Source organism: Panthera onca, chromosome B3 (assembly GCF_046562875.1).
Source record: "Panthera onca isolate mPanOnc1 chromosome B3, mPanOnc1 haplotype 2, whole genome shotgun sequence".
NCBI classification, from domain to species: domain Eukaryota; kingdom Metazoa; phylum Chordata; class Mammalia; order Carnivora; family Felidae; genus Panthera; species Panthera onca.
Window position 1 is genome coordinate 2,887,475 of NC_138344.1, and position 12,932 is coordinate 2,900,406.

Consider the following 12,932-nt stretch of genomic DNA (forward strand, 5'->3'; position numbering starts at 1 on the left):
TGAGGGGCCGACTTCGGCTCAGGTCATGATCTCGCGGTCTGTGAGTTCGAGCCCCGCATCGGGCTCTGTGCTGACTGCTCGGAGCCTGGAGCCTGCTTCGGATTCTGTGTCTCCTTCTCTCTCTGACCCTCCCCCGCTTGTGCTCTGTCTCTATCAGAAATAAATAAATTAAAAAAAAGAATTTTAAATGTTTGTTGCCACGAACGTTCATCATGCACACTTGCCAGGCTCAGACCAGAAGCCGTAACAAGCACCCACCTCCTCCCTCCGAAGGTAATACCAAAGTGTATTCCGAAGTCATACCAACTCCCAGTATCCCCAGTTACGGAGGGGGATTCCTACTGCCCATCTCTGGCACCATCTGATACGGCCACCTGCAAATTTCAACCCCTCTGGTGGGTATGCAGACATATCCCACTTTGGTTTTAACTTCCTTCCAGTAATTAATAGGGAGCTGAATATCTTTTCATATGTTTCTTGGTCTTTAGGCTTTGGGGATGTGAAGCACCTGTTCAAGCCTTTGTTCCACCGTCTAGGGGTTGCTGTCTCTCTCATCTACCGGAAGGAATTCTTTATATACTGGGGCTTTAAGTCCCGTGTTTACTGTGCATGTTACAAATGTGTTCTCTAACCCTAGGGTTTGCCTTCTTACACTTCACCGTGTCTTCTGACCATCAAACTTTACTCTGTCATTTGTGCTTTTAACGTCTTATTTAAGAAGCTTTTCCCTATCCCGAGGTCTCGAAGATACTGTGTGTTATCTTCCAGGTACTTTATGACTTTGCCTTTTACACTTCAACCCACGACAGACCCGGAATAGGTTTCTGAGTTCAGGATGAGGCAGAGGTTTTCCCAGACAGAGGTCCAAGCTGCCAGCACCGTCTGCGGAGAGGTGGGTGCCCCCACTGTTCCGCCCTGCCCCTTCCACGCTCACTGCCCTAGTCCTCCCGTCCGTCCGTCTATCCTTGTGTCAACGGCACACAGTCAACTTCTGTAGTTTTCAAATAAGTTTCGATTTCCAGAGCAGTAAGAACTTCCACCTTGTCCTACTTGCGTAAAGGGTTTTTTGGTCCTTACTGGCCCTTTGCATTTCCACACAAATTTTAGAATCAACTCGTCAAGTTCTGCAAACACATGCAGTGAACAGCGTTGTGACTGGGGCTGCTCTGAGTGTATGATCAGTTTGGGAAAAGCTGACATCATCATAATACAATTTTTTTAAGCCATAAAGATGGGAGACACCTTCTTTTGTGTGTTACAGTTTTTGCAGACAGCCTGGAACTTGAGTCCGTTTTATTCCCAGGCATTTGATATTTTTGTGACTGTAAATGGTAACCTTAAAATAATTTTCTTTTTCTGTTTATTAACAGTATATAGAAATGCAATCAATTCTGCATATTAATCTTGACCAGAGCAACCTTGCTGGGTTTACTTACTAATCCTAACACTTTCCGGCGTCTTCTGGATTACTGGCGCTCCGTCATGTCGTGTGCAAACGGTGGCAGTGGCAGCTGTCCCTTTTCGAGTCCCGTATCCTTTATGTTTTATTCTTCACAACGCTGCCCAAGACCGACAATACAATCTGATACAGGCCTAGTTACAGGGGGTACCCTTGTTTCAGTTCTGACCCCCAAAGACAGTAAGTACATGTGTGCTATAAGTTACTCTGAGGATATTTTTCATCAGTTTTAAGCACATGCCTTCTATTCCTGGTTTGCTGAGAGCTCTGAGCATGTGTGAATGCTGAATTTTATTAAATGTTTTTCCTTTGTCCACTGAGATGATTTTTCTTCTGTTAATCTGGTAAATAAATACACATTGATTGATACTTTTAATGGTATTCCAACTCTGAATTCTTTTGATAGTTATGACTATCAGGCTTTCCACTTTTTTATGGGTCAGATTTTTCCAGGAATTTGCCCATTTCCTTTAAAATTTAGTGGGGGGCGCCTGGGTGGCTCGGTCGGTCGAGCGTCCGACTCTTGGTTTCGGCTCGGGTCATCATCTCACGGTTGGTGAGATCGAGCCCTGCATCTGTCAGCACAGAGCCTGCCTGGGATTCTCCCTCTCCCTTTCTGCCTCTCCCCTGCTCACATCCCCTCTCTCAAAATAAATAGGTGAACAAACAGACAAAATTATTGGTGTAAAACTGCTCATAATGCTCTTATGCTTCTTAGCCCAGGATGAGGGACCTAGCCCCCAATTCCCTAAGGTGCCCCTGAACTCCGACATGCTGTTGGGAAGCCATGAGGAGGCAATGGGCTCTGTCAACACCTGCTGAGACAGCTCCCTCGGGGTCCCCATGTCGCACGTGACATGAAATGCTGCCTGCCTGGGTCCCGATGCATCCGTCTGTCTGTCGTCCTCTCCTACCCCTGGTCCAGCAACTCCCCTGCTAACTAAGCACACAAGTGCAAGAGAAGACTCCTTCCACTTGGGCCCAGGTTTCCGCTCTGAGGAGCGACAGACGGCAAGAAGCCGGAGCTCGACGGGATTTACCTGTCACACCAGGGCCACACACAAAGGAAGGGGAAGGTGTCATCACTTTCAGAAACTGGAATTTTTAGGAAAAGCAGATAAACACTTTAGAGTTTAGAAAGTATTGTATCAAAGCAGTATATCTATTTTGAAAAGCAGATATGTTTTGGGTTTTGTTAGCTTCATTCAATGTAAGTGTAAATCGTTGTCAGGTATTTGGATGAGGATATTTTCTCAAAAGGTTTACACAGAGTAGCTGCCAAAATAAACTAATTTATTAAAATATTTTAATGCTATGTTAAGGGCATATTTTTAAGAAACTAATTCTTTTATTATAAACTAGGTTTTCCTCCTGAGATTAAAAAGTACACATAATGAAAACCAGGAGGTAAAAATGAAAAGACTCAAAAAGAAACAAAAAAGTAATCCTTAATTAGAATCAATTTTAGGTTTACGGGAAAACATTTGAAATATAACTCTAAGCGCCAAAAGACATTTTTTAAAAGAAGAGTTAATGGCCTGAGAAATGTAAGGTTATTTAAAAACATTTTTTAAAATGTTTATATTTGAGAGAGAGAAAGAGAAGCAGAGAGAGAGAGACACAGAATCCGAAGCAGGCTCCAGGCTCTGAGCTATCAGCACTGAGCCAGACGTGGGGCTCGAACCCACGAACCAGGAGATCATGACCTGGGCCGAAGTCGGACGCTCAACCGACTGAGCCGCCCAGGCGCCCCATACGGTTATTTAACATGGATTTTAATTGGTAGCAGAGTATTAAAAAAGAGAAAATAATTCAGTTCAAAGACCCCAAAAACTAACATGACATTTCAATGGTTTTTTAAAAAGCCTTCTTGAGAATTGTTATTTTAAAACATACCTTAAAATTTATCCAATTAGCATTATTCTCTAGCCAATGTTATATTCTTCAGAAATTATAAGAAAACGGTAACAAACACTGAAAAGAGGGAAGGCGTGCCTTCCAGTTTTGTGCTAATTACGTCTATAATAACACTTAAGGGAGGAAAAAGCCACAACACCATTTTAAACTGAGAAACGAAGCTGAGAACGCCCCCCTTTCCATCAAGAGCTTCCGCAAGGTCCCCGGGGATGGAGCTGCAGGCGCACCTGTTCTCACCCTATTCTACCATCGGCAGTAGCAGAGGTACTGTGGCGGGGGCGGGAGCACTGTGGTAAGGGAAGGAGTGCCGCGGCGGGGGGGGGGGGGGCGGGAGTACCGTGGTGATGCAATGAGTACCGCGGTGGGAGTACTGTGGTAAGAGAAGGGGTACCGCGGCAGGGCGGGGGGGGAGGGGGGGGCGCGGGAGTACTGTGGTGATGGAATGAGTACCGTGGCGGGGGAGGGGAGTGGGAGTACTGTGGTAAGGGAAGGAGTACCGCGGTGGGGGGGGGGCAGAGTACTGTGGTGATGCAATGAGTACCGCGGCAGGAGTACTGTGGTAAGGGAAGGAGTACCACGGCGCGGGGGGGGGGGGGGGGCGGGCGGGAGTACTGTGGTAAGGGAGGAGTACTGCGGCGGAGCAGGAGTACTGTGGCAAGGGAAGGAGTACTGCGGCGGGGGGTGGGGGGTGGGCGGGAGTACTGTGGTGATGCAATGAGTAACGCGGCGGGAGTACTGTGGTAAGGGAAGGAGTACCGCGGCGGGGGGGGGGGAGGGGCGGGAGTACTGTGGTGATGCAATGAGTACCGCGGCGGGAGTACTGTGGTAAGGGAGGAGTACCGCGGCAGGTCGGGGGGGGGGGGCGGGAGTACTGTGGTAAGGGAAGGAGTACCGCGGCGGGGGGGGGGGGGGAGGGGCGGGAGTACTGTGGTAAGGGAGGAGTACCGCGGCGGGAGTACTGTGGTAAGGGAAGGAGTACTGCGGCGGGGGGTGGGGGGTGGGCGGGAGTACTGTGGTGATGCAATGAGTACCGCGGCGGGAGTACTGTGGTAAGGGAAGGAGTGCCGCGGCGGGGGGGGGGGGGGGGGGTGGGGGTGGGGGGGGCGGGAGTACTGTGGTAAGGGAAGGAGTACCACGGCGCGGGGGGGGGGGGCGGGCGGGAGTACTGTGGTAAGGGAGGAGTACTGCGGCGGAGCAGGAGTACTGTGGCAAGGGAAGGAGTACTGCGGCGGGGGGTGGGGGGTGGGCGGGAGTACTGTGGTGATGCAATGAGTACCGCGGCGGAGTACTGTGGTAAGGGAAGGAGTACCATGGCGCGGGGGGGGGGGGGGGGCGGGAGTACTGTGGTGATGGAATGAGTACCGCGGCGGGAGTACTGTGGTAAGGGAAGGAGTACCACGGCGCGGGGGGGGGGGGGGGCGGGAGTACTGTGGTAAGGGAAGGAGTACCGCGGCGGGGGGGGGGGGAAGGGGCGGGAGTACTGTGGTAAGGGAAGGAGTACCGCGGCGGGAGTACTGTGGTAAGGGAAGGAGTACCACGGCGTGGGGGGGGGGGGCGGGTGGGAGTACTGTGGTAAGGGAGGAGTACCGCGGCAGGGCGGGGGGGGGGGGGGGGCAGAGTACTGTGGTGATGCAATGAGTACCGCGGTGGGAGTACTGTGGTAAGGGAAGGGGTACCGCGGCAGGGCGGGGGGGGGCGCGGGAGTACTGTGGTGATGGAATGAGTACCGTGGCGGGGGAGGGGAGTGGGAGTACTGTGGTAAGGGAAGGAGTACCGCGGGGGGGGGGGCAGAGTACTGTGGTGATGCAATGAGTACCACAGTGGGAGTACTGTGGTAAGGGAAGGAGTACCGCGGCAGGGCGGGGGGGGGGGGGCGGGAGTACTGTGGTGATGGAATGAGTACCGTGGCGGGGGAGGGGAGTGGGAGTACTGTGGTAAGGGAAGGAGTACCGCGGCAGGGCGGGGGGGGGGGGGGGGGCGGGAGTACTGTGGTGATGGAATGAGTACCGTGGCGGGGGAGGGGAGTGGGAGTACTGTGGTAAGGGAAGGAGTACCGCGGTGGGGGGGGGGGGCAGAGTACTGTGGTGATGCAATGAGTACCACGGTGGGAGTACTGTGGTAAGGGAAGGAGTACCGCGGCAGGTCGGGGGGGGGGGGCGGGAGTACTGTGGTAAGGGAGGAGTACCGCGGCAGGTCGGGGGGGGGGGGGCGGGAGTACTGTGGTGATGCAATGAGTACCGCGGCGGGAGTACTGTGGTAAGGGAGGAGTACCGCGGCAGGTCGGGGGGGGGGGGGCGGGAGTACTGTGGTAAGGGAAGGAGTACCGCGGCGGGGGGGGGGAGGGGCGGGAGTACTGTGGTAAGGGAGGAGTACCGCGGCGGGAGTACTGTGGTAAGGGAAGGAGTACCACGGCGTGGGGGGGGGGGGGCGGGTGGGAGTACTGTGGTAAGGGAGGAGTACCGCGGCAGGGCGGGGGGGGGGGGGGGGCGGGAGTACTGTGGTGATGCAATGAGTACCGCGGCCCGGCGCCGTACCGTCATAGGGATTAAACGAGACAAACCGTGCCGAGCGCAGAGGCTGGCAGTCACTCTCGGGGCGGGAACACCACCTCCAGGAGTTCGCCTCGACCAAACACCAGAGCCGCCGGGCCGCGGCGCACGGAGCAGGCCGGGGTGGAGCCCCGGCGCCCCGGAGGTCACCTCTGCGCGGGGAGCCAACGTGCCTCTCCCCCCGCTGTATCTTCCTGACTGCTCCGCCGAACGTACATCAGCTACGGAACATTTACAGAAAGTGACCTGGGACGCGTGTTTTATGACGGCACCGTCTCCAGCGTGGAGACACGGCGGGATGCCCTGCAGGCGTCCGCTCCACCAAGGAGGACAGAAGTCTGGCCCGTCCCAGCCGAAGCTCACGGCGCAGGACTAAGTTCTGGCTGCTGTCACGTGCTGCGTGTGTGTACGCGTAAAGGAAAAGACCTACGTGTGAAAACACTTTATGACTCGAGCTTAAAAATGTAAACTCACTCAAGTGCAGAAGTAGATGCTGCCAGGTATTAAAAATGAAATCTACGGTCCAGTGACACCATAGCAGTTCATGTTTGAATTGAGGGCACTTCATTTTTGTCTGAGTTCAACTGGTTCGGGGCACACCGACCCCCCCCCCCCCCCCCCCCCCCCCCCCCCCCCCCCCACTGAGTTGGGGGCCGCGACCGCTCCACGACCGTCCCCGCCTCACCTTTCTTTCAAGTCATCCAGGCACCGCTGAAGGTGGACTTCTCCCGCTGTGACCAAAACGTGCTCCCCCGTTTCCTGAATTAAGATCTGGACACAGGGATCGGCCTGGTTTAGCAGCTTCATTCCCCGGACAAGCTGAGGCATCTCACCTAGGCGAACAGAACGAAATACTGATTAAATACACACTAAGGACTAATCGAATCGCAAGACGATGCCCGTGGCTACTGAAGGGAAAAGTACCCGTTTACTTTTCTTGCAGATAATGCGGCAAGGTGAAGGACACCGTCTTCTGGTGACTTATCAGTGTAGACAGCTCGCACAAGACACCCGTTACCATCAGGACCCGCAAAGCTGAGCTATCCAAATCCTCGGCAAACACAAACGCCCGCCACTGTGCGTGTGCATCCACCTACGTGGTATTACAAACACACGTATTATACACCTACATGTGCAACAGAACTCTTCCCCAGAGAAGAGTTACGATCACCAAATCAACAACAACAATGAAACACCTCACGTGGTGTTCAAGAGACGATTACTGAGACACGCTCGACAGGACCCTGGGTTTTAGAACAGAGCTGCCCTCTGTGCCCAGCGAGCCCCGGGCGCCTTCTACACCCCCTTCCTGCCCGTGCCTCTGCCCCTGACCGCGTGTCCTGACCGCCCACCGGAGCTGCGGGCACGGACGGGATTCTGACGCCCGTCTTGGTCTAACTGCCTTTCCACCCCATCCCGTGTAGTCAGCGGCAACTGTCATTTGAGGCAGAGGAAGTCTCCCGTCACTGCTTCGCTTCTCCATTTGAAGGAGGGGCTCGGCAACCCCTCCATGCCCGGTTTTCAACAGGCCAGACAAACAAAACCACGGGAACTTTCTACCATCAGTGGTGTTTAGTATGTGTATTCCGTATCGATTTACTTTTCCACGTCTACTTAGTCTTGAAATAAAACTTTTCTAGTGATAACACTTCATATTAGCCAACCATGTGCCAACAAGTACTTTACAGGTATGAGTTCATTGACTGTGTGGCCGGGATGAGTACTGTTCTTGTTTTAAAGAGGAGGAGGAGGGTAGAGAAGCCAAGAGCTTGTGTCAAAGTCACTGGTTTGAAGCCTGCAGGAGGGTGTCAGCACCCGCACGCGTCAGGCAGTGACGAGCCACACGTGGGTGCGTGGACTCGGAGGGAAGACAGAGAGGGACCCCACTGAGCGTGGGTTGACAGGCCGTCTTTTCTGTTCCTTTCCGGCATCCTGTGGTTCTCCTCTGCCTAATTAAGCGGGTTTACAGAGATTATCCGTGTTAACTAACTTCACCTGGTTTGAAAAGATTCCTGCAAAAAGACCACTGATAACATGAATAACATATGGCACAGAGAGAACAATAAAAATAATAAATGAAAAAGCTTTTTGCCAGCTCCCCATTGGCTCAATTACAAATTCCTTAAAAATAACAAAAAAGGCACACACCGTTAAAATCTCTCTCTCTCCATGGTAAAGGCGAGAGCTGAACAACGAGCAAAGAAGAAAGTTTTTCCAAACAAAATTTGGAATATGGAGACATTTTGAAATCGGATGTTTGAAAATGTTTATTTACGATGATAGTCATTTTGTTGCCAGAAACGGCATCTATTAAACCTCTTAAAATCTGGACGCTGATTTTCCTAACCTGTTTAAAAATCTTCCAAATGATCTATTAAAGATGAAAAAAAGTCAACATCTTTTAATTAATCTAAAAAAAGTGAGATCATGAAAAATATTCACTATCTGGGTTTCAACACAACCTTTGTGTATCAACTGCTAAATGGGGGTTTTACATGGACACGGTGACCGAGCAAAGACGGCCCACGATGTACCTGTCCCATTTGGGCCACACGGTCTGTCAGGTGCCCTTCCCAGGGGAAGAGCCACTGGTCAAGGGACACTACATGCACACCTTGGACGGCTGCACCACCGACCGTTAGGAGAAAACTTGCAAACACAATGAAGTGTTACCACGGCAGCCACCTCCACGAGGGAGGGCCGGCCGACCTCCCTCCTGGCATGCACACCCCCTGGGACAGCGCCCTCCTGGCGGTCTGGCCGGGCTGGGGGTGGGGCGTGTGGACAGCAGAGCAAGCCCAGTGCTGTGTGACCCCCCCCAGGCCGGGCCACAGGAGGCGCTCGGTGTCCTGGACTGGCGGTACGCTGCGGGACACCGACCGCTAACTGCAGGCCTTGGGCAAGCATTAGCTTCTCTAAGCCTCAGTTTACCTTTGAGCAGATGAGGATAAAAAACTGCATAAGGCTACTGAGGGGATTAAATAAACCAATCAACGTGAAATCCCTAGTGTGTGGCAAGGATCTATGATGAGGAAAGCAATCCTGGCTTTGGGACACCTCCGCTTCTCTGTCCCGGGGACACGGAACAGAGGGGCGGCCACCATGGTACTGGGACCCCGGTCTCGGAAATGAGAGCGAAGTGGAAAGGCGTGTGTTCACACGGCAAGGCGAGCAAGGGGGGTGCTGCAGGCGAGCCGGCCGGGGCCGCGGCGCGAGGGGGTGAAGAGGGCACGGGGCACAGGGTGCGCTCACGGGGGCGGGGCCGGGAAATCCGGCCACAGGAGGGCGCTCTGCCCGCAGTCCGCTGGCACGGGACCCGCGGGGGGAGGGGCCTCACAGTAACCGCCCCCCAGGGCTCACGGGGGCTGGCGGGAACCAGGACGGGGTTCCGAGAAGCACCCCAGACATCCCCCGCGCACACGGAGGTGCCGGACGGAACGAGGGGGCAACTCCGACACCGGGCGCTGGCGCTGTGGCCACCTGGCCAGGCGCGGGCACGTGAGTCCGGCACAAGCTGCACACTCGGGTGGGAAAGGAGCCACACTTCCTAAAATTATGAAGAAAACCGTCGTCCCTTCTAACCGTGTCAGTTTGTTTTTCTTTAAATTTTTTTCAATGTTTACTTATATTTGAGAGAGAGAGAGAGACACAGAGGGCCAGCGGGGGGAGGGGCAGAGAGAGAGGGAGACACAGAATCCGACGCGGGCTCCGAGCTGCCAGCACAGAGCCCGACGAGGGGCTCGAACCCGTGAACCGCGAGATCATGACCTGAGCCGAAGTCGCTGCTTAACCGACTGAGCCGCCCAGGCGCCCACGCTGGTTTGTTTCCCACACGGCTGAGGAACTCGCGACGGAGCACGCGAGGAAAACGGGCCTCGGCGCGGCCCTCCCGCGTCTCCCGTCACCGCACGGCCTCGCCGACGGGCGGGAGACCGGACAGTCGGCCGCGGGGCGGGAAGGAAGCCGGCTGGGCCCCTCGGGCCGGGCCGCTCCGCTCCCCAGCGGGGATTCCAGCCCAGGGTGGCACGCGGCCGACAGGCACACTCCAAAAATGATAAATTTCTACAAAAACATTATAATGGTTTCGATTAGCAATTATTTCTTTGATCTCGGGTTTAAAAATTTAGGTCTAGGGGCACCTGGGTGGCTCAGTCGGCTAAGCGTCCAGCTTCAGCTCAGGTCACGATCTCACGGTCTGTGGGTTCGAGCCCCGCATCGGGCTCTGTGCGGACAGCTCAGAGCCTGGAGCCTGTTTCAGATTCTGTGTCTCCCTCTCTCTCTGACCCTCCCCCGTTCGTGCTCTGTCTCTCTCTGTCTCAAAAATAAATAAACGTTAAAAAAAAAATTTTTTTTAAAAAAATTTAGGTCTAAATGGAACAGAGCAGAAGCCAGAAATACTAGAAATGCCAAAGAAGAAACCGCAGTTGCCAGACTCAAGTGTCACAAATGCAGTAAAAAGGAACTTTCTCGTACTGTGCGTACTTCTCAGGGCTGGAGGCAGCCGGCGACGGCCGGAGCCACGCCGGCACAAGAGAAGAGCCAACCGTGAGGGGCCAGGGCCTGGACGAGCCCCTGGAGAGGAAGCAGGCCTCATCAAGACCAGGGTCAGTCCGCGCAGCGAACCAGCACTGGCGGTCTACGGTGACGGCCCGGGAAGAAGGCCTGGCTCTGGGGCCCAACCAAGATGGCTGCCTACCGGGACTGAGCCCACAGGTCAGAGATGTCGTCCTCCGAGTGTCTGCTCTAGGCTCCCAGGGACCCTCGGTGCTAAGGATGTCTCTTAGAACTTGAGGCAGAGACAAGCTTGCGGGAGACCCCGGCTCTGGGGCGAGATGGGGCGTAGACGGGCAAGGGCAACGAGGGCGCCACAGGTGTCCGCAGAGAACCACCATTTTACGACACCTGCCCTCCGCTTCCCTTAGGGCACCTCTGGAGATTCTCCCCCGATGACCACTACGCCCCGGGAACACCAAAGTCACAGGGAATGCGGGCTTAGTGATGTCACGGGAAGCAAAATACAAGAGTTAACGCGGCCCGGTCAGGCAAATGGCACAAACCAAAGACTAAGCACTAGTAAAGACACGGTCTGGCATACTGGGTGGGGCAGGAAGTGCTTTCCAAAGAGACAGGACACGCCCGGTGTGCAGATAATCTAGCGAACCTAGAGCCAAGAGAGTATGATGGATTTGGAACCAAGAAGTTTGGGGTAAGAGTCTAAGATCCTAACCAATCACATAAAACATGAGCTCTGCTGAGCCTGTGCCAGGGTCATGGGGGAGGGAGATGACCTCATCTCTGCCACAAAGGACATGGTTTCCCTGGAAGGCAAAGGAGCCTAAATACACCGTGTTCCCAGGACGGAGGTTCGACCCCCTTGGAAAAGCAGCTGGTCTGCGAGGGCCTCCGGCCCGGGAAGCTCTCTTCTGTTACACACCCGGAATGAAAATCCACAGCACTGTTGACACAAATCGTGAGGAATCAAGCGTGAAATACACGCATTTTGAAAGCGGGAAGGACGTCACGGGCTTTTAAAAACGAGGTCCTCTTACTTGGGTGCTTGGGCTCCACGGCGACCCTCACGATAGGCGTGGCTTCGAAGTTGAGCGGAACGAATGGTGGGCAGGACGGCGAGCTACACAGTGTTGCCGACTTCAGCACGAAGTCCTGAAGGCCTCCTATGCCTGCAGGGAGGAAAAGATGCACGCGGTCAACGAAGGATGATAAATTCTGAATTTACGTTAGAAAAATAAGAACACCGACCCAGAACGTAGGTCACAGAGGGAATCACTCAGAAATGTCGCAGGGAACGAGGCAGGGCCTCACGGAGGTTTTGCACCTCTGGATGCTATTTGGTTGCCGTGAGGAATACGGGCGTTCTGCTGGGTCCTGTTTTCCAGATGCGCAGCTCGTGCGGTCACTGCAAACTGGGCTAACACATACCTACTCTGACCCCAGAAGCGTCATGTCCAGATATGTGTGTCTGAAAATACTAATTATTTCTCATAACTCCTGGTTTTCAAAATACGTTGATTTGACGAAGAGGGGTCTCTACTGGAATCCTCTCTTTTCCCAAATACTTACACAGGGGTCAAGGGCGTTTAGAGACTTCAAGTTTGAGCTTGCTGTGGCGTTCCTGACCCAAACCACCCTTCACAGTACCCGTTTTAGAAGAGGACATCGGTTCCCCCCACCTGCCCCTTCTCCTGTCCCCGTCCCACTGCAGGCGCCCAGGGGTGGCTGCATAAGACTGCCCAGGGGGGTATCTGTCTTCGAGCAGATGGGGGAGAACGCCCCACGGGAGGGTTAAAGGGGGCGCACGGAGCCTCACGTCCAGAGGAAGAGCAGACCACACTTTGGAATGAATGAAGCGACACGCACAAGGGCCGTTTCCGTGCTTTGGGGTTAAAGATTGAGGAGGGCACGGGAGGGGAGGCTGTCGCTCAAGGGGAAGGTGGCACAGGAGACGGGGGCAGGGACCCCTGACCAGCACTTTATGCTGGGCTCAGAAACCACCGAGGACAGGAAACGGCACTGCTCCTTGGGCCGACACACGGACGTCAGGTAGGCACCAGGGGACGGGACGCCGCACGACCGCTCAGCCTGGTGGAGGCGAACTGACACAGAAGCTTCCGGCACACAACCTAAAGGCAGCTGAGAGGTCTCGCCGTGTGAGCACACGGTGGGGAAGCCCGGGCGACGCCCCCCCACCCCCCGCCCCTGCTGAAAGCATCCAGAACTCACCCGCTCCCTCCCTGCCTCGAGGGAGAGCTCCAACCCATCTACCCCCGACCTCCAACCTCCAGATGCGTTAGCACAGTGCCCAGGGTGCACACAAGACCTGCTTCCACTTTCACCAGGCACCCCTGGCACTTTGACGGCATCCGTCAGACCCTCTGAAGCCTTTTCTGCCTCACGCTAAACATCACTAGCTCCTCTAACCGTTCAGCTCATGACATGATCTCTAGACCTTTCGTGTGCAGGGGACCCTCTCCAGACTGACGTTTCCC

General features: G+C 54.6%; 1 protein-coding gene across 2 annotated transcripts in view; it reads right to left on the minus strand.

Annotated features, from left to right (window-relative positions):
- Positions 1 to 12,932, minus strand: part of EFL1 (elongation factor like GTPase 1) — a 123,435-nt gene that overhangs the window by 19,542 nt on the left and 90,961 nt on the right. For both annotated transcript variants that reach the window (XM_081795826.1, XM_078449081.2), the window contains 2 exons: positions 11,475 to 11,606; positions 6,611 to 6,758 (listed from right to left, as the gene is read on the minus strand). In XM_081795826.1, the coding sequence (XP_081651952.1) occupies positions 6,611 to 6,758; positions 11,475 to 11,606 (280 nt within the window). The remainder of the gene's footprint in view (positions 1 to 6,610; positions 6,759 to 11,474; positions 11,607 to 12,932) is intronic.